Source organism: Sprattus sprattus (genome assembly GCF_963457725.1).
Source record: "Sprattus sprattus genome assembly, chromosome: 3".
In the NCBI taxonomy this organism is placed as follows: domain Eukaryota; kingdom Metazoa; phylum Chordata; class Actinopteri; order Clupeiformes; family Clupeidae; genus Sprattus; species Sprattus sprattus.
In genome coordinates, this window is record NC_137922.1 from 22,304,186 (window position 1) to 22,330,832 (window position 26,647).

The 26,647-nt window shown below is 45.1% G+C and overlaps 1 protein-coding gene across 1 annotated transcript in view; it reads right to left on the reverse strand.

Annotated features, from left to right (window-relative positions):
* acvr2ab (activin A receptor type 2Ab) overlaps nucleotides 1-26,301 on the reverse strand; it is a 73,120-nt gene extending 46,819 nt beyond the window's left edge. The window contains exon 1 of the mRNA XM_080835960.1: nucleotides 24,840-26,301. Within this exon, the coding sequence (XP_080692086.1) occupies nucleotides 24,840-24,894 (55 nt within the window). The 5' untranslated portion in view covers nucleotides 24,895-26,301. The remainder of the gene's footprint in view (nucleotides 1-24,839) is intronic.
* Nucleotides 26,302-26,647: the final 346 nt, after the last annotated feature.

The following is a 26,647-nucleotide window of genomic DNA, read 5'->3' on the forward strand; positions in this document are numbered from 1 at the left end:
GGGTGAGTGGTGTGTATGTGTGTGTGTGTGTGTGCGTGTGAAGAGGGGTAGTGGAGATTAAGTGAAGGGGAAGTCATTTGAAAAATTGCCAGTGTGACTCATTCATTCGGCTGCTCCGAGAGCTTAGCAGAGTACTGGCTTCTTTGCAGGGGGACGGATGCAATTGTTTACCAATCCCAAAAAACACACACTCTCTCTCAGAATGGATGCCATATGCAAATCAACAGATATGCAGCCAATTTACCTATTTACAATTTGCCAAATGCTAATAACCAGATTACAACCAATACTTAAAATGTTGCTCTTTCCATTTTTATCCACTATCAATATTGTATGTATCCTAGAATCCCCCCCCCCCCCTTTTCTATCACTCTACCTGGCCGGCCCCAAGCAGATGGGTCCCCCCTTATGAGATGGGTTCGGCTCAAGATTTCTTCCTGCTAAAAGGGAGTTTTCCTTTGTCACTGTTGCCTTTGTGCTTGCTCTAGGGGGTTCAGACTCTGGGCTCTGTAAAAGCTCTGTATAAATACAACTGAATTGAACATGCAGGTCAGTCTGGAAACAGCTTAGGGTTGTTCTCATTCATTGTTTCGCTCTCTTGCCTTCTTCATACTGAGCAGGTTTTCCTCCTCTTTTTGGCTCTGCCACGGCTCCATCTTGCCCAACCACCCCCACCCACGGCTCTCTTTCCCCTGGCAGCCGAAAGGGAGCAATAACTCAGCGGAGAGACAGGCCAAAGTTACGGGCACTCGTAACTCTCTTTCGCCTATTTCTTTCTCTCTCTCCCTCGCTCCCTCCTTCTCTGCCCTGTTCGTCCTCGGAGGACGTCCACGCGCCTCTACGAGACGGAATGACTGGTGGATGCATTCAGACATGACAGGTACGGCAGTTTCAAAGTCGGCTGTTGAATATTTCATCGCCCGCACCCCCACACCTCAATAAATCTAGCGGGTGCCATGTCCCTCTCTTCCTTCTATTCAGGTGGAAACTCATGCAGCCTTCACTGTTAATCATCTCACAATCAACTCCTCCATCCCAAACACTCCCCCAAAAACACCTGAGGTTCTATCTAATGAAGCTGTTCAGTGTTAGCACCCTTATCAATGGGGTAATGGTACTGTGATGTGTGGCAGGGGTACCGGGGGGGGGGGGGGGCCCTGACAGATTTGTCGGAGGGCAGCACTGTATAGTGCTGCAATTACAGATGTTATAGATGTCCAGTGTAGAGCGCCCATCACCCGCAGGGCTCTAGGGCTCTAGGGCTGTAGGGACTCACTGAATCAGAAACCGGTTTTAACGTTAAAAATGAGACTACATCAGACCCCTGGATCAATCTAAATGTTCCATGAACTGGTCGATGGTCTGATTCCAAAGTTACAAATCGATTGACTGAAGCTTTGCTGCTAATTCTATTTCATTAGCCTACAAACTAAGCTCCCGCGGAAGAACTTAAATGACAAGTCACGCTACTTTCACAATAGTGTGCACATGCAGCAGAGGCTGCGGCTAGACGTAGCAATAGACTGTTTTGATTGGTTTTAGCTCAGCAGCTGAGTAGAAAATTACCCTAACCTATAATTGTTGTGAGATATAATTTTTTTCAGTGTGAGGGGCTTTACAAAGTTCATGAATAGAAATGAACTGAAGGGGTAAGACTTTTTTGTTTTTAATAATATTAAATATTTAATAATAATAATATTTTAATAATCATACCTTTCCCTCTAAGTCATTGCCAATGTGAGAAACCTAAACAGGGGTGTGACAGACAAACTTCAGTTTGCATTAATAATGTCAAAATGTTCCTTAATGCAGTTAGCTTTTTTTTGTATCTTTTTATAACTGTATCTATTGGAAAGTAACAAAAATCGTTGTAATTCCCTGGCCTTTTATGAAATATATCTATTTCAAGGTAAACAATGCCACTTTTATACAATTGGCTCATTTTAGTTCATAATGAAAAATCAAATGTTAAATACTATATCAGATTGCATCGTATTGCACCACCTCATATTGCACCAAATCTAACTGAATCGTTCCGTTTTAAAATGGATCGTCCTTGAACCATTTCGTAGCCCATGTATCTAGATACATATATACACACACACACACACGCACATGAAAAACATGCACACTGTATGAAAGCATTTGTGGGGGAGTTTTGGCAGAGGAGGAGAACTCCCTTTAGCTCTTGGGCTCACCCATCAAGAACAGCCAGAGGTCACATCCACCTGCAACTGCGACGAGGGCCAGATAGGGATACATCTCTCTTATCCCACCTCCACCTCGTGTGCTTCAGTGTGTGTGTGTGTGTGTGTGTGTGTGTGTGTGTGTGTGTGTGTGTGTGTGTGAGTGTGTGTCGTGTGTGAGTGTGTGTGTGTGAGTGTGTGCGTGAGTGTGAGTGTATATAAAGGCAACAAAGCGCCAAGAAACAAGTCTTGTCTGAAGACACAGGCACTACCTTACCCCACACCTTTCCTCACCAAAACATCAGTGCTGTCTAGACTAGTCGCCAAGTCAAAACCAGGATATTTAGGTAAAGGTTGGGTGTCTGATTTTACCTGCTTGTTTCATCAAGAAAACAGAAAAGCTTTATAAAAGTCAGTTGTTCCTGCATGATGCCTTTCACAAACATACCAGGGGACGCTTGCGCATGCACACTGAACCTTTTTTTCTGGAAGGTTCAGTGACAAACAAGCACGGCTCCTCTGTGCTAATGCTAACTGTTAGCATTCAAACACTTGATATTGACTTATGTTTTCCCTCTGGTTCAATTGACTTGTGTTTTCTCACTGGTTCAATTGACTTTTGTTTTCTCACTGGTTCAATTGCCCGTTGTTATGACAGGTGTTTTTGTAAGCAGATAAAATAAAGTGCAAAGTGACTGATGTGATGGCTAGGGATCCAGTTACGGCCAGTCTCCTCTCCATGAAACAAGGACTTAACAAAGCCCTTGAAAAACGCACTTGAAGGAGCTGCGAATGTGAAACGGACACATGAGGGTCCCAACATCACATTTGACAGCTTTTTATCTCTCTTCCCCAGTACAGGGAAGTGCACTGTGGGAAACTGTATGAACTTCAAAGAGAGATCATATTTGAACTAGAAAATGCATTTCCTGAAGGAAATACCAGTGCATGAAATGCAAAAGTTAAGAAAGAACGAATAAAAGAAAAGTGAAAGAAGGAAGGAAGAAAGGAAAGAATAGTAAAAGAAGGAAAGAAGAAAGTAAAGAAGAGTAGAAAGAAGGAAAGAAGAAAGGAAAGAAGAGTGGAAGAAGGAAAGAAGAAAGGAAAGAAGAGTGGAAGAAGGAAAGAAGAAAGTAAAGAAGAGTAGGAAGAAGGAAAGAAGAAAGGAAAGAAGAGAGGAAGAAACAAAGTAAGGAAAGAAGAGTGAACAAGAGTGGCTCTGGGTAAAGACAGTAAAGAGAGAGTGAAAATATTGAAAGAAGGAGAAAAAAAGAGTGAAGCAGAGAGATGGAGTGTGAGAGAAAGTAGAGTGAGAGTGATAGAGAGAAAGAAGGAGAGAGAAAAAAAAGTAGAGTATGGAAGGTGTCTATTAATATTCCTAGTTATACAGTTGAATGGAGAGGTACAGAGAGAAGAGGACCCTTGGAGGCTTGCGCAGGTGTCAGTGAAGCACAGGTGCAAGCCAGTTTAATTACCCTATTATGATGTCATAATGGCCCAATGTAAGTCAATGGGAAAATTTAGATTCGTTTTTCTTTAATAACTTAAAAAGTATAACGTTTAGAAAAGTGAAAAATACATAGCATAAGTGTCCTTTACAAGACCTACGTGACAAAGTTTGAATGAAGTTTCTACGTTAAGCGGTTCGAGCTGAATTAATCGCAGAAAAAGGTAAGAAGAACTAGAAAATGCATTTCCTGAAGGAAATACCAGTGCATGAAATGCAAAGGTTAAGAAAGGAAGAAGAAAAGAAAGAAGAGTGAAAGAAGGAAAGAAGAAAGGAAAGAAGAGTGGAAGAAGGAAAGACAAAAGGAAAGAAGAGTGAAGAAAGGAGAGAAGAGTGGAAGAAGGAAAGAAGAAAGGAAAGAAGAGTGAAAGAAGGAAAGAAGAAAAGAAAGAAGAGTGAAGAAAGTATAGAAGAGTGGAAGAAGGAAAGAAGAAAAGAAAGAAGAGTGAAATAATGAAAGAAGAAAGGAAAGAAGAGTGAAGGAAGGAAAGAAGAGTGGAAGAAGGAAATAAGAAAAGAAAGAAGAGTGAAAGAAGGAAAGAATAAAGGAAAGAAGAGTGTAAGAAGGAAAGAAGAGTGAAGAAAGGAAAGAAGAGTGTAAGAAGGAAAGAAGAGTGAAGAAAGGAAAGAAAAGTGGAAGAAGGAAAGAAGAGTGGATGAAGGAAAAAAGAAAGGCAAGAAGAGTGGAAGAAGGAAAGAAAAATGGAAGAAGAAAATAAGAAAGGAAAGAAGAGTGGAAGAAGGAAAGAAGAGTGAACAAGAGTGGCTCTGGATGAAGAGATAAAGAGAGAGTGAAAATATTGAAAAAAGGAGATAAAAATGGAGTGAAGAAGAGAGATTGAGTGTGAGAGAAAGTTGACTGAGAGAGAAAGATGGAGAGATGGAGAGAAAAAAAAATAGAGAATGGATGGTGTCTTAATGTTCCTAGTTACAGTTAAATTGAGAGGGACAGAGAGAGAAGAGGTTCCTTTGATTTGGCACAGGTGTCAGTAAAGCACAGGTGCAAGCCAGTTTAAAGACCCTATCATGATGTCATAATGGCCCAATGTAAGTCAATGGGAGAAATTTATATTCGTTTTTCTTTAATATCTTAAAAAGTATAAAGTTTAGAAAAGTGAAAAATACATAGCATAAGTGTCGTTTACAAGACCTACGCGACAAAGTTTGAATGAAGTTTCTACGTTAAGCGGTTCGGGCTGAATTAATCGCAGAAAAAGGTAACAAGAATAAGAAGAAGAAGAAGAAGAAGAAGAAGAAGAAGAAGCCTAGGAATAACAATACAGGGCATTTCATGCACTGTAATAAGAAGAAGAAGAAAATGCCTAGGAATAACAATACAGGGCATTTCATGCACTGTAATCAATGATGTCATTATATAGTTACATAGTTATCTAATATTTTTGTAGACGCTTTGGACAAAAGCGTCAGCCAAATACCTGAACTCCAACTATGTAAACAATAAGAGTTTGCTGAGCTCTGATCCGCTTCTTCCTCATTACCGCAGCGCCTGAATCATCAGGCTCAGATAGTGCAGCCAGTAAATTCCCCTTTCTCGCACACGCAAACACACACACACACATAGGCATACATACACAACACACACACATGCGTTTTGTTTCTTCTCCACTCACAGTCAAGAACTTCAACTCTGATGACATGTTGGGGGTGTGTGCGTCAGTGACATTATGTGCCGGGTTGAACCATTGTGCGTACAAATTTGACCGGCACAGAATCAGATAGACTGATCAGACGGTCACTGGTCATGGCCCAATCAAGCTGAAAGACGAACGATCCCTGTCACCGGGCCAAACCCATCAGTGCACCATTAGGCATTACTTAGAAAAAATAAATGGAGGCTGTCAATCTGCTCAAGATATCCTAATCAGCCACAGTTGCCTCTGGCACACGGAGCCTGTGAGGGTGCTGAGCACTGGGCGGCCATCGCTAAGCACCGCCTCACGTTACTTAAGCAGGACAGGGGTGCATACCTGCACAAATACACACAGGAAATAACTTTGCAAGGGGTCTCCTTCGCAGGGGGGGACACAGACTACTGAAAGTACATTCTGCACATCTCAGTATAAACCAGTAGGAATAATTAAAGTGGTGGCAATGCAGGTTTAAATACATACAGACCTCATTCATTGCCAGTCTAAAGGTAATTTCAATCACCACCACCAAGTCTGGTCAAGGTATATCTGTACTGCAAGGGGTGATGGGAGTTGGTAGGTGGCATGGTGCATTTGAATGCAAATATGAACAGGAATGTGTGCACTGTCACTCCTACCTAGCTGTGTAGAAGAGATCCTTGCTAGGTGAGAATTCTTCAGAGAGAGAGAGAGAGAGAAAGAGAGTGAGAGAGAGAGTGAGAGAGGGAGAGAGAGAAGGAGCAAGAGAGAAGGAGAGAGAGAGAGAGAAGGAAGATGAGAGAGAAGAGAGAGAAGGAAGAGAGAGGGAGAGCGAGAGGGACAGGGATGAAGGGAGAAGGAGAAAGAGGGATGAGAGAAAAAATGGAAGAGGAAGGAGGATGTGTCAGCAGCCTGTGAAGAGCGAGTCACTGATCTGGTGTGAGGAGATGAGTCAGAGAATGATGGAGAAAGACAAAACCAAGAGGGAAGAGAAGAGAAGAAGAGAAGAGCTCTGTGAAGAAGCTCCTTTTTTTCCTGAGTGTCCCTGAGGAAGTTAAAAAGGCCCACAACACCTCAGGTCTACTGGAGCCAGGCAGCATCCTTTCAGTCACACTTCATTTTACACCAACACACACACACACACACACACACACACACAAATACACACACCAACACACGCACGCGCTCTTGTAGTCATATACAATTCATGACAGTCTTTCCCATTGAAGTATATGGAAGAGCAGCGCAGTGATGCTTGAATGCCTATATGAAATAGGAATATAGTTGGAGCTAAGATAAGGGTTAGCTTTACAACTTGGGTTGGGTTGTAAAGCTAGTACAAAGTTGTCTGGGAATTCCCCGCCCCTTCACTGCATTTCATTTGCTAAGTTAGTCTGGCGAAGTACTAAATGGAGGTCCACTTCAGGCACGTAATCGGACACGCCTTTAACCAATCAGACCAACGATACTATACAACGATACAACGATCGGTAATAAAGCAAACACATCTTTTTTCTGTATGAATTGTTCCAGAGCAGGTTTCTGTTCTATTTTCAAAGAAAACTTGCCTTTGAAATCATCCAAGACAGCCGCGAGAGCAGTATAGTTTGCTGTGCTTTTCTCTTTGGTTTCGCTTTTGCTATGTAGACGTGGTTATTTTAAATCCGCCAATGGCGCGCCAGGTAGCCAAAAGCCAGTTTGTGATTGGTCCCAGAGATCCTGAGAATGCTGTAGTGAAATGCTGTGCAATCTTTGCCAGACCCACTTCAGAGGCAAAATCAAATTGGCCGGAAGAAGAGGGGCGGGACTTCCCAGACTAAGTACAAAGTGTAACAACAGTGTTATTAAGTGATAATTAGCGTATAACACAGCACATAATGTATAGCCTAGTTAAAACGCAAGTGCCTAGAGACAATTGTATTGTTATGGCACTATATAAATCAAATTGAATTGAATTGTTATTATTAAAGACCAGTTTTTATTTGGTTAAGTCACCATAGCGTTGTATTCAGCTAGACTTTGAATGTCATTTCACCTTGACTTTTATCATATTTATCTAAATCCATAAATAATGTGAAGTCATAAGTCCGATCAACCACCCCTGGGTTCTGAACTCAATAACATACCTGTCAACATTCCCACCGCCCACACATACAACAAAAGACAACACGGGCAAGCATATTGCATATTGTCGTGATAAAAAGGTATTCAAGTGATGCTGAACACTGAAACTTTGTTGACGTGTAGTCTAAAACTGCTAAAGACTTCATGAGTCGCACACTGCCAACATGGCACTGCCTAGCAGTCTAATGGACAGGTCATTATTATTCTATGCTATTGGGAGTGAATATCCGTGAGATTAAGTGGGATATGTGAGATTCAGTGATGTGCAGTCAGGGTAGGCAAGGTAGGCACTGCCTACCCTGACAAAATTCAAACGTAAAAATGTTTATTAAATCATTTTATTTAATAAACTTGTATTTGTATTCGTACCGAGTATTCTTGTGATTTATATATGCAATACATAGGCCTACGTTATTCCAATTGTTTAAACGTTACGATGACAATTGTATCAGTTACGCATAAACAAATACAAAAAAAACGCTAGAATAAGCAGTGCCTTTACTGTCCATTCATTGTGAACGGCAAAGAAAAAGTCATGTCGCGCACGCGCACTTCGATTCTGTATTCTTTAATATGTACGTCGAAAGGCACAACTCTCCTGTGCCTTTGCACGTAAATATGTTATGCCAGTAATCATCTACGTTACGTATCAAACATGGACCAATTAAAATCGAGATATTACTGGACATTTGCGCAGCTGACGTCATTACACCACCTAAGCGTAATCCCCGCGAAAATCAAAGTAAAAATGACAACAGCGGTATCTACCGATATTGTGGAACTTAGACATGTCTCTAAACTCGACTTTAATATAAAAAAAGTGTAACTGGCAAGAGGGAGGCCTATTCCAACACTAAATGAACTTCTGCAGAAAAAGGGACCAAAAACTGTTTCAAACGGACTGGTATGACAAAAAAGATTGGCATTGTGGCTGTGCTAGTCAGGTGAGTTAGAAACTATTTTGAGCTTAATTTTGAAATGATAAGTGTGGGGTTGAATTAATGCCGACTGCAAGCCATTTGCTTCCATATTCAATTGAGCAGTGTGTGTTCTCATTGCTGCTGACTGACATACATAATTGGCCGCTGTGCGGATAAAGATGGTTGCATTCTGATGATGGACATTAACTGGTGTGTGTGTGCGTGTGCGAGACTGAGAGTAGTAGGCTACACGATATGTTATCGTGATTGGATTTTGTTTTAATATATCGATCGACCGTGCCTGTGTGCCGCAGTTGTACCTACTGTTGTGACGTAGCCTATTAGCCTAAACAATAAATAAGGTAATCTGGCTTTCATAACTCAGTGCCTACCCTCGTACTGACTTCACCGCATGTCACTGGTGAGATTCAGTGTCACGTACGAGAGACATGAGAAAAGTGATAAACGTGAGACCTGACAGATAGGCACTAGGTATGGCCACATACACACAGCCATTCATTTACATGATGAGTGTGTGTGTGTGTTATTATAGGGTTGTGGAGAGGATGAGTGTGTGTGTGTGTGTGTGTGTTGTAAGAGGGCTGTGGAGGTGATGAGTGAGTGAGTGTGTGTGTGTGTGTGTATGTGTTATTAAAGGGTTTATGACGTGGTTGGACAGACAAATAAGGAGATGAGGAGAGAGTGTGGTGGAGCAGCCTGAGGGAGAGAGTGATGCTGGTTTGGCCCGGGGAAGAGCTGGGAACTCAATGCATACACACACACACACACACACACACTCACACACACACACACACACACACACACACACACACACACACAATGCTACATCGATACCGAGGGCAGCGAGTCAAGAACACATAAGTGCTGTTAAGTTTCCAGGAGCTGTTCTCAACACAAAGCCCAGGCTGTGATGCACCACTGCCTCTGGAGCCCCCCCCCCCGTTTATTGTTCTGGTTCTTCATTCCGTTCTATGTATCTATTTAATTTGTTATTATCCATTCTCTTTGTATTACTTTTAGATAGTTTTTAGTTTTTTACTTCTTTTACTTCTCTTACTTTTAGCTTTTGCTAGTTAATGACTATTTTTTCCTTCTTTTGTTTTGTTATTTGGTTTTTTATTCTATCACTTTTATTTGTTCTGTATGTTTTCTATGTTTTAAGTCTTTTCAGTCTCTTATTCTATTCATTTATTCTTGTTTATTTACATGGTCGATAAATACATCTTGACTGGAAAGCACTTTGGCACAACTCCTGTTGTTTTTAAATGTGCTATAGAAATAAATGTGACTTGACTTCACTTGACATACCCTCACTCACTCTTTCTTGCCCTCAAACACACACACACTCAGGCCCTCTCTCACAAACACAAACACAGCCACTTGTGCTCGCGCACACACACTCAGTCTCTCTCACACACACAAACACAGCCACTTGTGCGCGCACACACACACTCACACACATCTTTTTAAGCAGTACTGAGCATTAGCCCTGTTGCAGGGGAGAAGTGTAGCACACAGGTTATTATGGGCTAGTGACTGGCTTCTTTAGGCTAGTACTGATCACATAATGCATCCAAGCTGACTGACAAGAGCTCAAAATCAGTGACTTTGCAGTTGGAGGCCATTGTTGAACTCTGTGAGTGTGTGCTCCATTCAGCACACCCATGGTACACACTCCTGGTACACACTCTTGGAACACACTCCTGGTACACACCCATGGAACACACTCTTGGTACACACTCCTGGTACAGAGAGTGGGTGCGAGTTGCACTTGGCACCGCTGCTGGTGTGTGTCGCTGGGCACAGGAGTTGGCAGGCTCTTGGCAGCAACACCATTCACGTACCTCCCGATCTTTATCTGCAAAGGCTATTCTCTTACGTGGACACAAAGTAACGGACACTGGAGGAAAGGAACTACACCTGACCTGACAAGTAGATTTCATTTTGTGAGGAAAGAGTTTCTACTGAGGCGAGTGGCTTGAGCACACAGCCCACCCAGTGTCCATAGAGGCCCCTGTGTCTTCGCTTATGGTGTTCTTGGCAGGCCTGAAAGTTTCCACAAACTGATTTTTAGTCTCTCCTGCCGTCAGGACAAGCTAGATGGCAGGTACAGAAGCTGCAGGAAAATTACCTCTGCGTCCATTAAATAGCACTAGGGCTGATCTGGGGGCACTGGGGGCACAAACAATTCCTCTCTCCCTCTCTCTCTCTCTCTCAATGTATCCATCTCTCTCACACATATCTCACTCTCTCCATCTCTCACCTCCCTCTTTCTCACTCTCTATCCTGTGTATGTCTTTCTCTCTCTCTCTATCCTGTATATCTCGCTCTCTCTATCCTGTATCTGTCTCTCTTTCTCCTCCATCACATCATCAACACTATAAACCTCTATCTCTCTCTCACTCTCCCTGCTCTCTATAGACCTCTCTATCCATCTCTCTCACAACGCTCTTTACTCTTCCCCTCTCTCTCTCTCTCGCCCTCTTTCTCTCTCACTCTCGAATCCCTCTCTCACCCTGTCTGTTGGTCTCTCTCTGAATGTGTCCCTCTCTCTCACACAGATCTCACTCTTTCCATCTCTCACGCTCCCCATTTTCTCACTCACTCTATCCTGTGTCTGCTTGTCTGTCTCTATCTCTCTCTCTCTCCTTCACTCTCCCTGCTCTCTGTCCATCTCTCTCACCTCGCTCTCTTTACTCTTCCTCTCTCTCTCTCCCTCTCTCTCTGCTCGCTTCAGAGCGTTAACACCAACCCTCCCCACAGCAGCATCAGCAATGGAGACCGGATCTCATCTCGCTAATCCACACTGGAATGTCCCATGGCCCGTTGTGACTACAGTCCAATTACACCGGACGCGTCCAGCTGCTCTGGAGACACAGGGGCCCACAGAGTGTCTCCCTGGCCTGGGTTAAGTGTGTGAGTGTTTGTGTGTTTGTGTGTGTGTGTGTGTGTGTGTGTGTGTGTGTGTGTGTGTGTGTGTGTGTGTGTGTGTGTGTGTGTTTGAGAGCAAGAGAAAGTGAGTGAAGATATGTCAAGTCAAGTAATTTATAAGCACATTTAAAAACAACAGGACTTGTGTCAAAGTACTTTGAAAATAAACAAGAATAAATTAATAGAATAAGAGGCCCAGACCGAAGAAATAGCCCAAGTCTGGAAAAGAAAAGAACCCAATGTCCATCGCAAGAGAGCAAAGTGGAGGCATTTTCCAAAGAATGACGTCTGTTTAGAACGGAGGGGGCATTTTTGGACCCAGTTCAAGGTGGCCTGAGAAAGGGTGAAAGGGTGTGTTCTTGTGGTCAGAGTGATATGAGAAAATTAGCAGGCTGACGAGAAAATGTGGCCTTTGGTAAGCTGGACCTGTTCCATTTAGCGTCGCTTTGGTTAGTGATGGCCTACACTAAAACACCTATGTGAGAGGACTATCTGTTCTTGAGACAGAACTCGCTCAGAGGTTAAGGAGTGCACCGCAAATGGGGTAAAAAAACTAAAACCAAACCAGCTGACAAAGGAGGAGGGAGACAAGTGACAAGTACGTTTCACTGAGGGAAATAGTGGCGGCAGTGGCAGTGGCGGTGGCAGTAGCGGTGGGGGAGGAGGTGGGGAGGGCTGGGGGCTTAATTTGCCGTGGTGTGTACTCTGTACGATCAGGCTGGCTTGAAGCAGAAACAGCAAATGCCAGCGATTCATGGGCCAACTCGCTACAGCAGATATAAAAAAATAAACAACAACAACAAAAAACATTTGGAGTGCAGTGAGGGCTGGAAAAACACACTGAGTGCCATCCCCTAACCCTCTACACACACACACTCACACTCCCACACACACACACACACACACACAGAGACACACACACACACACGCACACGCACACACACACGCACACACACACACACACACACACACACACACACACACACACACACACACACACACACACACACACACACACACACACAGGTGGTCCTGCACAGTAAGTGCTTGGGTACCGGCCACTACACACCACACTTAAAAGCTCTTACATTAAAGGTGTCGTCCTCAATCACGTTCCAAATACTCTTTTGTCAAATTCAACTAATTTGTGTTGGTGCTCTGGTCACAGCTCTGGTCACTCGAATTTTATCGGCACACTATTCCAGCCAGTCAACAATGTTTTTTCAGGAGCACTGAAGGGGATTGGTTGTTGACTTCAAATAACAGCAACTTCTCACTAGGAAGACTTGAGGACCACACCTTTAACATCAGCTCTTAGGCCGCTCTGAGCAGGAGGAATGGCCTTCTGTAGTACGTCACAGGGACTCTCTAATGTAGGTCACGACAACAAGACCCTTTCTCCAACCAGACAGGAGCTAGCCATGACAGACACACACACACACACACACACACACAAACACACACACTGTAGAGAGAGTGGCATACGGTGTACAAAGAGCAAAACTTTTTACCCTGTGACCCACATATGTGACCTCATGGCGTCCATTAGAGCATACAGCATTGCCCGACATTAGTGTGAGTGTGAGTGTGTGTGTGTGTGTGTGTGTGTGTGACTGTGTGTAAGTGACTGTGTGTGTGTGTGTGTGTTTGTGTGTGTTTGTGAGAGTGTGTGTGTGCTTGTGCATGTGTGAGTGTGTGACTGTGTGTGTAAGTGAGTGTGTGTGTGTGTTTGTGTGTGTGTGCGTGTATGTGTGTGTGTGTGTTTGTGAGAGTGTGTGTGTATTGTGGGTGTGTGCTTGTGCTTGTGCGTGTGAGAGTGTGTGACTGTGTGTGTGTGTATGTGTGTGAGTATGTGTGTGTATGTGAGGGATTTAAAAGCACTGCCAGTGCCACCTCACAAACATTCCTGCACTCCGCGCATTCCGCTTCTTAAACAAGACAGGCTCCATCCCAGACATGTCACTCAACACTACAGTGGGACCAGAGGAGGAGTACAGACATGGAGGGGGGGGGGGGGGGGGGGACGAACGGGGCCGGGGGGGGGAGAAAACTACAGTAGCGACAGACGACAACCACAATGCATGAACAAACCCTTACAAGACCATTAGAAGAGGAATACGTACCAGGAAAATAAAAACAAGCAACAAAAAAAAAAAAGATGTGTGAGAGATAAAGTGAAACCTGGGAGTGTTAGGAACGCAAGGACCTGATAAATGTGCAACGACAACTTTTAAATCAAGGATCAAAGTAAAGTTGGAAGATAGAGAAAGAGAACGGCGAGAGAACGAGAGATAAAGGAGAGAGAGTGAAGTGAGAGGCACACACACACACACACTGAGCGAGAGAGGCACAAGAAGTGCAGGAGTGAGAGCGTATGTGTGTGTGAGTGAGAGCAGTGTAGCCAGCCTGTCTAGACGGCAGTCTGTGTTCAGGAAGCTTCTGAAGCATATAAAACAACATCTGCAGGATGCATTAATCACACTTAGGCCCTCTTGCTTTGGGGGCTCCAGGAGACTCAGGGCTGAAATGTATTAGGCCTTTACAGTTCGTGACAGGGGGATTAACGATAATGCAAAGAAGAGGAAGGAGAGAGAAAGGGGGGAAAAGATAAGAGGAGGAGAAGGAAAACATGACCAAGAAAAGGGAAGAGGAAGAAGAGGAAGAAGAAGAAAAAAGAGATGACGATGGTAATAAGTCAGGACACTGAAATGCACTGGACTGTTGTCAGAGCTGTACTGGAATTTTCTGAGAGGGACGCGTGTTTCCGTGGCGACCTGCCATGTCCTCTTTGTTGCTCGTTGCCCGGGGTCACTCTTCCTTTGGGAACAAGCTCAACTGATTCCTGTTGTTCTATCGCACCACATAACAAAACACAACAACAAAAACACCTGGAACTAGGACCAAAACAAAAACAAGATTGACCCGTAAACAATAGGAGATGGTAACCACCAGCAACTGCCATACAGTAACATCCTCTGCTGCTAATTATGAAGTATCAAAAGGGGCGCCCGGAGCCGTTTTAGTGTAGCTGTTTTTTTTCCCTCTTAGAATCGGGTGGTCACCTTCCCTTGGGGGGCCTGGTGCTCACTGAGGTCTCTGCCTGACTGGCAGCATCCCTGCGGGGCTGTGTTTGAAGTGTGGCTGACGTAGGCTGGTGAAAGGGGGATTTGCCGTTCGGGGGCTTTCATTAGCGGGCTGGTTTTGGGTTCTCGGTGCGTCCTGAGGGAGCTTGACTCTGTCTGCGCTGAATGGGGGAGAACTCAGTAGCCCCCCCAGAGCCACAACAAAACCCAGCTAGATGACAACAAGGACGCTTTTGCCAACCTGCTCAAAAAAGTTACATGAAAAACAACAATGGTTTCTCACCCAGGAAAACTGCACTGACAGCAGGAAGATCAATATAACACAGACAGACAACTCTTAACAGCAGGCTGAACACGCCAACTGCAAGCTCTGTCCAAGACCCCAGCAGAGGCACAGGCCTATGCTACAACACCACTACACTGCAGTCTTATACAGTTGTGCACTGAACCAAATTAACTATACTATATCATTTAACTATACTACCAACTATCCTTTCTTTCCAATGAGGCCTATCAATCAAACCAATCAATTCTTGCACTGAGAAGAACTAGTCTGTCCCTAAATGCTGGTCCTGACAATGGCAGGTTGCCGTTTCAATGCAGCTCCACTTTGGTAGACTACAGTACACAGACCACTGTTTCACACACCATCATGCCTCTACCGGTGCTGCTTCACACCTTGACACACCGCTTGTGCTCAGAACGGGTGGTCTGGTCTGTCCCCTGAACGCTGAATCAGCCACACCCGACTACGTAGGGGTGGGAATCTCTTGGCACCTCACGATTCGATTCCGATTCCGATTCAGAGGTCAACGATTCGATTCTAAATCGATTTTAAACCGATTATCGATTTCAACATAAAATGGATGTGTCCATTTTATGTTGAAATGCAAGCTGCATCGTTTATTGCATTGCTCATAGAAAGCTAAAATTGTGACAAGAAAAAGCTTTTTCTCTAATAAAGCAAATAGAGAAGGTAATTCATCTGGTGATTTTCTTTAATTATCAAACACAAAGTAGGAAGTGATTTTAGACTCTGAGTTGCACTCAAATGATTTAATAGTCGAAATGCATCGATAATAGTTTTTAAATTATTATTATTTATTTTTTTAATTACAAAATCGATTATAAACTTTTCTGAATCGAGACAGAATCGTTTTAGAGAGAATCGAGAAAAATCGATTAATCGATTTTTCCCCCCACCCCTAAGACTACGTGGGGGCCTTCATGGTTACGGGCACCAAATCCGGCGACAGGCATTCAGCGCCACGAATGGAGAAGCACAACAAAAGCCTCTCCTCACCTCGCCTCGTCCCCGCTTGCCTCTCCTCTCCTCTCGAGTGTTGTCTGCGAGGGCTGAAGAGGCCCATTAAATCGAGTCATTGTGTTTCAATGTGTCTGAGTTACCCCCAGTAATAACCTTATTCACATTTTAATTGTGCTGTTTTAGGGGGGGCCCCCTTCAGCTGAAGTGGAGGACTGGGGAAAGAATGGGGTGGGGTGGGGGTACGGGTACGGGGAGGGGCGCTGGAGTGGCTTAAGCATCCTCTGCGCTCACACACTGAAGCTTTTGCAGTCTACAATAGCCCCTTCCATCGCACATTAACATTTAAAGGAGCCGCTGTTCTTATTTTTTTGTCCAAGATCTGTATTTTTTTCCTTCAACAACTTTCTGGGGAGATGAGCCGAGTAGCTAATGATGTCAAACACCCCCTTGAACGCTCTTCTTTGGAACCGAGAACCGTTATACCTCGTTGTACTGCAAAAAGGGAGAAGCAACACTAGCTGGATAGATAGATAGATAGATTGATTAATTGTTGGCGATCAATATCAACAACCCAGAGCAAAATACAAGGATCCGCTGCTTTGATGTATAATGATCTACGCTATTGATAAACCCCCATTCATTCACCTGCTTCACCTGTCCAGAGCCCAGATCAAATGCTGTCCATTCCCTTGTTGAGATCGGCAGTGGTGACATCCGGGCCAAGCAGGCAGGAGATCGCAGTGTCCTTTCCCTACGTGAAGAGATTCAGTGCAATGTCTCATCTTACCACCTCTCTCCCACGGAAAGACACGTTAGCAGCTCAGATGGCACCCTGCTCCTGTTCTATCTATACACTCACACATTGAACTCACTGTTTATTCATTCAGTGGATGCTTATACCCAGTGTCACTTGAAGTACAGGCAGGGCGGCAGGCATTCTTATCTGTAAGTGTGCTCTTAAAAAATTGGACTCATCATGACCCTGGTGTTGTGAGAGGCCTCCTCCTTTAGATGAGCTGACACTAAGGCATCTTTCCTAGATAACTCTTCAAACTCTTTGATGCTGATTTCAAGACAATGGTTACTGAGGGAAACATTTTGACATAGAGCCTACGGTAAAATAAGTGAAAGGGCTTTAAATGTGATAATACACGATGTGGATTTGGAGACTGTCAAGGTAGTGGAAATGTTTAAGGCACTGTCAATCATTTTTGGTTTCTGCAACATTTTCACACGTTGGATCTCATCCTATCTCCCACGACACCCCGAACCCCCCACCACCCATGTCCTCCCCTGCCCCCTGCGCCTTACTGCTCCGCGCCCACTCTCTCTGGCACCGGCTGGGCACAGCTGCCACGCAGCGTCAGCGGGGCACCACTGGTGCCCGCTGCTCCCACTGACCTACAGCAGTCCGCTGCGCTCGTAAGGAATCTCCCGCTAACACACCAGGCCGAAAGCACTCCACTCTCTCTCTACCCTCTCTCTCCTCTATGCTTTCTCATCTCTCTCTCTCTCTCTCTACCCTCTCTTTCCTCTCGGCTCGCCTCGCTTCCCGCTCTTTTCCCACAGAGCGTGAAAAGGCCATGGCATGGGTACAGCCCCTAGCTGCCTGACTTGATAATAAGACCATTGTCTAATGGAATCTCTCTCTCTCTCTCTCATACACACACACACACACTCCCTCTTTCTTTCTCTCTCTCACACGCACACACTCCCTCCCTTGCTTTCTCTATCACTCTCTCTCTCTCTCTCTCTCTCTCTCTCTCACACACACACACAATCATGTTATGCATCCCTCTCTCATTCACTCACTGTCTGAAACTCGGACTTTCTCATAAGGGAAAGGGCAGTCCCACGACAGAGCCGCAGGACAGGCTGGAGCCAGGGAGGGGAGTAAGAGCGATAGAGAGGGCAAAGAAAAACAGAGAGAGGGGAGTGCTCCACATCTGTCCTCCTCAATCACGCGCTCCCAGGCACTAGGTTCTCAACAGAGTGTGACATTACAGGCTAACCCAAAAATGTGTGTGTGTGTTTGTGTGTGTGTGTGTTTGTGTTTGTGTGTGTGTCTAAGCATAATTGTGTGTGTACGTCTCCCTGTGTGTGTGCGTGTGTGTGTGCGTGCATGTCTCCCTGTGTGAGTTTACGTATGTGTGTGTGTGTATATGTGTGTGTGTGTGAGACAGAGAGAGAGAGAGTTGTGTGAGTGTTGTGGGGTGCTGGGCCCATATGATGACCTCACAGAAAGGAATGTTTGGGCTCTGGCCCCTGTTGGCTCTCTTGGGGGCCTCTGTAGGGCACACTCTTTAGGACACACTGTGTGGGGCACACTCTTTAGGACACACTGTGTAGGGCACACTCTTTAGGACACACTGTGTAGGGCACACTCTTTAGGACACACTGTGTAGGGCACACTCTTAAGGACACACTCTGTAGGGCACAACAAGAGGCTCTGAAGACAGCTAACAACCCCTAGAATGGAGCAGGAAGAGGAACTAAATAAGCAGGCAAAAAAAAACAAGGTGCAACAAACCGATATATTTTGGCATTTTTAGGCCTATTTATGGAAATCCCTGTGCGTATGTGAGATAGAGAGAGAAAGAGAGAGACAGAGATGGAAAGCGAGAGAAAGAAGGAGAGAAAGGGACAGAGAGGGCGAGAGAGTGTGTGTTTATATGTTTCTACGTACGCGCATGAGAGAGAGAGAGAACATGTGCGTATGACAGAGAGAGACCCTGTGCGTATGAGGGAGACCGTGTGTGTATGAGAGAGACCGTGTGCGTATGAGAGAGAGAGAGGCTGAGTGCGTATGAGAGAGAGAGAGACCGTGTGTGTATGAGAGAGAGAGAGACCGTGTGTGTATGAGAGAGAGAGAGAGACCGTGTGTGTATGAGAGAGAGAGAGACCGTGTGTGTATGAGAGAGAGAGAGACCGTGTGTGTATGAAAGAGATCTGTGTGTGTTTGAGAGAGAGAGACCGTGTGCGAATGCCCCTCACTCAGTCCAGGACGCCCCGGCTACTGAGCTCCTATTCAGTTTCAGTTAAAGAAGTCTTAGAAGCAGAACTACAGGCCATTAACACACACTACCTCAATCAAGTCATTTAAGCGGAGGGGATCTCCCAGAGCAAAGCTACTCGCACTGAATCACTTGTGGCACTTCAGAATAATAATTGGTCCCCCTGCAGCTAAGCTGATAAAGCAGGGATCAGTTCACTAAAAACTAAAGGCCCCGGAGCTCAGTTTCCAAAAAGGGACCTCCATTACTCACACACACTAACACACAAACACACACACACACACACACACACACTAACCCACACACACACACACTTCACTGATGTGCTCTCCTGTTTGCCATCACCTTGGACATGCCAGGACAACGGTCCCAGAAACACAACGTTGCTCAGCCCAGGAGCGGAGAGCAGGTCAGGGCTGTAGAGGGTTCATCTCCCAGGGTTGGGCTCCACCACAGGAGCACAGAGCAGCACAGCTCAGGGGTGTAGAGGGTTCATCTCCCCGGGTTGGGCTTCACCACAGGGGCTGCAAATTGAGCTGGATGGATTGGGGGTGGATTAAAGTGGTCGGTGGAGACGTTAACCTCGACATGTGTCTGGCTAACCTCTTAGCTTGACTTAAGCAGGATCAAGGCAGCGCGTGCACCTTTGGCCCATTTCCCTGAGCCGTTCGGCAAGGGGTGGGGAGGGGGGGTGGGTGGGCGGTTCGGGAGGTGAGGTGAGGTGAGGGGGGGGGGGGGGGGGGGGGGGGGAGTCAGTGAATTGCTACACTGAGGTGTTACTTCCTCTGAGTCACGGTGGGAGGAGCAAGGTCACTTCCTCTGAGTCACGGTGGGAGGAGCGAGCTGTTTCTGTAGAGAAGAAGAGAAGCCACTTCAAGTCCTCCAGACCTCAGGGGAGGCACTGTGGCGCAACCAGTAGCCCCGACCACATTCGGGCTTGATGCCCATGGAGGACGCAAGTTCAATTCCGGCCTGATGTCATTTCTCCTGTCCTCTTCTCCCTCTCATTTCCTGCCCCACTCTTCACTAAAACTATCGAATAAAGGCCAAAAAGCCCAAAAATAGCTGAATAACGGGGGTTTCTCAATCATGAGCTCTTAGAGCTCCCTCATCTACGCCTTCACCTGACTGAAATCCAAGTCATTCAAATGCCACACACACACACACACTAACACACACATCCAAGTCATTCAAATGCCCTTGATTAGCTCAATCAGGGTGTTCAGCTTCACAAGAGGGACACTGACAAATGTACTCAGGGATTCAGAGCAAGAACAGATGAAAACAAGGAACAGGACTGAGAAGATTTTCACGGCTCGAAAAAAACACACCGCTGGGGACGATGTTTTTGTTTTGAGAGTGGCTCTGTGGTTTGTTCTGAGGAGATATGAGGAGGTTGTTTACGGCGACACAAACGGGGTGCAGCAGGCCTAGCAGTCTTGCTAACGTAATTAACACATGCTAAACTGGTAATTGGCTGGTGAAGAGGGACCTGCCCCTCTGCTCCTGGGTGCCAATTCAACCTCATCAAAATGATTAACTTATTTCAGGCACAACAATGCCGCTGATGCACACACACACACACACACACACACACACACGCGTTAAACACTCTGTCATACACAGAGACACACACACATGCACCGAAACACTCTCTCACACACAGAGGCACACACATATGCACACAAACACTCTCTCACACACACACAGAGACACACAGAAAACCACTACTCTCACACAAATCATTACTGTTTCCAGTTTAGGAAATGATGTGATTACTGAGCAACAGAGTGGTTTCCCACGGGTCACAGAGAACTGAGAATGGACACAAAAACGCCTGTGCTTTCCTTCACTGAGAATGCACTAAGCCTGTGTTCTCCTACACTGAGATGGCCAGCTAACAGTCCAGCAGATAGCCGTGTTACCACTTCTCATCAAGGTCTTACCCCTACCTGCCCTGACCTGCTGATGTTTGCCAGTTGGCAACGCAACAGGTGCAATCTGATTGGCCATGACGACAGCCATTCAGGTCCATCTCGTGTGCAATAAACGAGCCTGCTAAACTTGTTTTATTATCAGGCTCTGAACTGTACTACATAACTTGTTCGGCCATGGTCCCATCAGAGAGAACCTCCTGTTGTGGTCGCTAATAAGATAATTAGATGAATCAAAGACTACAACTAGATAAGGTCCCAAATGTCTACTTGTCAAAAAGTCTGTTTCTAACCTGCCCGACTCATGTAAAAAACCTAAAGAACTATGTTTCTAGGACAAGGCATTTTTGTATGACTGTGGCTGTATAATCTCCAAGGTAGCCTGGACACATAGCAAGCCTGGGTAAGGGTTATTCTTCAATTGTGCTTGTGTCGTCAACCTTCTAAAATATATACACCTCCCCTTCAGACACACACACACACACACATATACACATATACCGCCTCCTCCTTACACAGCCAATTCCTGTTCCTACGGCCATCTTTTAAAAAGGCGTGTGATTGGCTGGTGCTGTGGGGATTATGGAAGCAGCTTGCTTTCTAAAGTGAGGACACTGCATTATTTCCAGATTTGTCTGTCTCGTCTGCCAAGTCAGCAGAAAAGCGTCACCACACCGCACCCCTCACCCCGCGCCCCTCGGCCCGTTAAGAACATATAGGCTAGCTGAGTCCCACTGAGGAGTGAAGAGAGCTGAGCAGCCAATCAGCTGCTGCAAACGAACTCGCTGTGTGAGCACGGCCAAATCAAATAAAAAAAGGAAACACAGCGTTATTTTTAGACAACAAAATGGATCACGTCATCAGCCTGAACCACAAGCAAAACAAAAATAAAGACAGACACCTTACGTAACAGCACAAACTTGTCCCATTTTACACAGCTCAGTAAGCCTCCAGTGCCCGAGCGATGACTAGGCGGGAGAGAAGTCCTACCCAGCGTTCCTGACTGGGCCGTTGGACAGCGTCAGCCTCCACGCCGGCTGGGTGTGTATGTACTGTCAGTGGCCACTACATCCCTGCAGACACACCATTGCCACTGGGGCCTGGCCTCTCCGAGTAGTAACAGACCGGGGGGGGGGGGGGGGGGACTGTAGACAAGGACTGTAGACAAGGAGGCAAACAAAGACCTATGATGGTGCTTAGCAAAAGAGAGATATCAGTAGTTATAAGTTAATGAATTCATAATATCCATTGCAGTCTGATATTCTTTGTGTATGTAGGCGGTTTTTGTTTTCACACTGGGGTAATGTTTTGCTGGGATGTACTTCTTGTCTATGACAAGGGGAGATGAAAGAGGAAGGGGGGGGGGGGGGTTACTGAAAGCATCAAAGGTCACCACGAGACAAGATGTGTCCTTCTCCTGCAGCTTGTCACTACAATGTCACCACAAACTCGGGTGAAAACACCAACTCCCAGAGCATCCTCGCTCTGAGGACAAGCGCACAAATGTAGAAAACACGTGCTTATGACACCAATATGAAGAAAACATGCGCAACTGTGACAGTGCAACGAAGTGAGTCGCAATATGAAACACAGGGCCAGTTGAAAACTGTAAGGCCTGAGCTTTGTGAGGGTTAAATGTGTGTGTGTGTGTGTGTGGTCAGCTGCTGGTCTGTAACCAGGACGGGTCGGGACGTCACTCCAGCACTGGGGAAAGAGCTTAATTATGCAATATGGGAACATGTCAATACAATAGCATTGTGCATGCATATAATTCCCTCACTAAAGTGGACTTTAAATACCACTGTTCCTTTCAATCACATAATCGGATTCTGTGGTGCCCACAGGGTAGTAAGCTAACAGTGAAATGCTCACGTGAATTAATATAACAGGATATCTCTGCTCTCTACTGCTGTCAGATAGTACTGATCATAGGCTAAGTGTTTTATTAAAAAAAATATGAAGTACTGTTGCATTTCATGGCCTAATAATTAAAGTACTTCAGTTACGTAATCCAGAGTGAGTGGCATCGTCTGAACAGCCAAATAGAGTTGCCCTCGGCCAATGCACTGAAGATTACCTCACAGCGTTAGACTGTTTTCACACTGGGTCCATTTTGCTGGTCCAAACTTGAGTGTTTATTTCCCCTCCCTCTGCTGGCTTTCTTTCACCTTACATTGTTTTGTTGCAAACCATGGTCCATTTATCTCATCAAAACAATAGCAACGTGCAGCTTTTATTTACCAATGTCGCTAGGCAACAAAAGAGGAAAAATGGAAAGTCGCGCTCTGTTTGTTTTTTCTCCATCTTTTGGTTAATTTGGTCATTTTCGCTCTGACATGAATTCTGCAAGCTGCTCGGATAAGGAGTTTTTTGAATTCACAGCTTTGCTTGCTGCAGAGCATACATGCATACAGGCACTATTTGTAAGACTGTTAGTGTTTCAGTAAAAAAGGCACAGATTACGGAAATTAAACAACATTCAGTGCACTGACTACTTTTGCCACAGAAACATTTTCCATAGATTTCTTTCCGTATAGGTTTATTCCCATCCCGCAGCATTAGGGACCATGGTGTTTGTCAGTGGAGAGGGTACATAAGAACATAGTGTGACCCTGATCCTAGTGTGACCCTGAGTCCACGTGGAGGCAATAGGGCCCTCCCTCAGTGCGGGCACCTCCAGTCACTAGCGCTCTATAATGTGGGCGCCTCACGCAGCCCAATGGCCTCCTGCGAGCACGCCTCCATGATGTAGCTTAGTTAGGGTAGGCCCTAGATTTAGTAATTAAACTTTGTGACAACATAGGTTGATGAAAAGTGAGGTACAGTATTTAGCACATTCTTATCCAAAACCACTGACATTGACTGTGAATTGACCCAGGCCCTAGCAATAGCAACTTTGCTTTAAAAATTGCAGGTTAATAAATGATATCACATTAAATGGGGGATGTGGGGGGATTTGGATCCATCAGTGGTAATAAATAGTGTTTACTTTCATGGTTTTAGATCGGATAGCTTTCACACCAAATACGAACCGCACTGGAGTTCAAGTCCTTTGGTGTGCACCCGAGTTTGAAAACCAGCTTCCACAACAACAAAACGAACATGGCTAAACCGCACCAAAAAGCTCTAGTGTGAAAGCCGTGAGATATTGCTAGGTGGCCAACGCTCAGGCTGTCTTCACGTTTGGTCCGTTTTGCTGGTCTGAACTCGTGTGGAATTATTCCCCCGCCCCCGCTGGACTCCATTCACATTACATTATTTGGTTGCAAATTATGGGCCCTATATATCATCAACACTTACGCAACGTGCAGCTTGTATTTACAAAGGTCACTAGGCAACGACGCCAACTAAGGAAGGAAATGTGGAAAGCTGCATTCTGTTTGTTTTTCTTCAGTTTTGGTCATTTGGTCATTTTCGCTCTACCACAACTGATGCGGGATGCAAGCAGCGTTTTTTTGCGGCCACAGGCGACAATGCGAGATGAATTTGCAGCTTTACTTGTAGAGCATACATGCATACCCTCAAGCATGATTTGCCATGTAACGTTAGCCCCTTGTCACTATTTTTAAGACTGTTAACGTGTTAGAAAACGGCATGTTAATAAATAATGTCGCATTTCATGCTGATGTGGGAGAACTTTGATCCATAAGTTGTTATACATAGAGTACCCTTCCTGGTCTCAGATCGGATAGCTTCAGACCAAATACTAACCTCACTAGAGTTCAGTTGAAGCGTAGGCTACAATAGACCATCGTTTTTTGAGGACTCCGGCATAGTCCCTTGGTGCGCACCCGAGTTCGGAAAACAGCTTTCACATCACTAACCGAACAAACGGCACAAGAGGACACCGGTCCACAACAAATGCTCTACTGAGAAAGCTCCCTCACAGAACATAATAGTCAGATTTTACAAATGAAAGCATATAAACCACCCGTGATATGCGACTGCGAGGTTTGCTTACATACTGGGTTTGCGGTGTGACCAGCTCATTTGGATAAACGCCAGACGGCCGTTTAGTTCAACAAACAATCTTCGATCAATCTTCCATCATATGAACTGTAAATATGAGCTTATTATGTAGCTACATGTGGATGATGGTGATGGGGTGTATATGCCTGGCTCAGCTGTAAACAATTCACGCTCCATACTTGACGGCAAATAGCCGACAAAAGCTTGCTTCTCTAAAAGCCAGATCGATGAGTTTATTTACATATTTCCACCCACCTGAGGAACAGGAGATGAGAAAAACGGCGAAGGCCAATTTTGTAGCTGCTCCCATTTTTCGCTCCCCGGTCGACCCCTCAGATAAAATCCTTACAGTCACGTCAGGTTGATGATCTTGTCCTTGCTCAGAAGAAAAATATTTTCAGTCGCCGTCGCTTTACATGGATGACCGTTTCAAAAACCGTTGAAATATCCAGCTCTTCTGGTGATCTGTTGTTTAAATTAACGCCAAGACTGGCTGGTAATGGCCATTCGGCGCGTGTCGAATTATAGATAATATCGAAACAGGCCCTCTCGATGATACGATGCTTACAGTACTGTATGGGACAACCATGTCACTGCGGACCGCGGCTATCGTGAAAAAGAAACACAAAAAAAAGTCGAAGCTATTGCCAGTATCCAAAGTGGAAATATCGGTAATGAGGGTATATGTTGGTATTGCATAGGGCTTTTTTAATTACATGTCCCCATTCAACGATGTTACTGTCCGCTTACTGCAGCCTTCTGTTACGCGTAGACGCACGGTAGCTACGAGCGGACCCACGGCTGGCTGTCCGTTCATTTATGTGGGTCCATATCATCGCTATTGATGAGAGGATAAAACAATAAGCTCTTTTTGTCTTTTGTCTCTGTCTTATGTGAGAAACCGTATTCCCATAGGCCAATCTGTTTCAAAAGGTCTGTTGAGCAGTTATTCCCAGTTGAGAAAACACGATGCAATAACACGAGTCCTTCAGTCCGAGGTCCCTGCATGCATGAAGTTCTTTATCTTGACAGGCAGCTCCATAACTCGTCTCTCTATGAATGAAGATATGACAACGCACAGACAACACAGTTTTTGGTTAGATTAATAATTATCTCAAATAATGAATTGGTTCCGATTCATTCCTTTTCGTTAAATCCATTAACTTGCAACTGTGAAAAACGTGTAACGTTAAATGCTTCTAAAAGCAATGCATACAGAATGGCCCGAGCAAATGACAGGATAGCCAAGCGATCCAACTAACGCTATGAATTCCAGAGTGTTTCTCTCTTGACAGCTGAATTTGCCTTCCTGACAGGAGTACTGCCCGGCTTCACTGATTCGCCAAAGAAGCGATAGTTATATCTAGCAGACTAGTGGTAGGTAGTTAGCCAGTGAGCTAGCTTGCGAAGAGAGGTTGTCGTTGCTCATCCAGCTTGGCAGGTCCTAATTCGGTTGTCAAGTCCAAAACAGTCTTTTCCAAATGTACTCTACCGTGGGACACAGTGGGTTCAAAAGAACAACTGACGGCTACTGAAGATTCGTTTAGACGTCTGATAGCGCTCGCTGCCAACTTGCTGCTGTCCTGTCGTGAGTCTCCTTGAACAGCAATGGCAACAACACTTGTTTCCAGCAGTATCCTCCTCATTCAGCGCATAGCCTGGATTCAAGATGGCGTCAAGCACGGATTGTTTTTTTCCCCCTCTTGCTCCTCCTCTCCGTTCCCCCATCCACGTTGCCTGTAAGGCGAATAAAAATTGAGTGACACTACATCACGTCAAATCGAAAGCGAGGGAAACCACACCAGAACACTGCGATTATGGCGATATGCCCAATCCTAGATCAGGACTCCTGTTCGTTTAATATTAAAGCACCTGTGGCCTACCTAGTGATTGACCAATTGTATGCACTATGGTCGTTCACGATTTAACTCATGCCCATTTAAAAGTAGTGTCAAATGAGAATTGTTTGTATAATGAAGAGATGCAACTGAAATATGAATTTATATAATTTATTTGACGGTTCAGCTGAGAGCTATCTTGTATGAGTGAAATGCTGCTGGCAT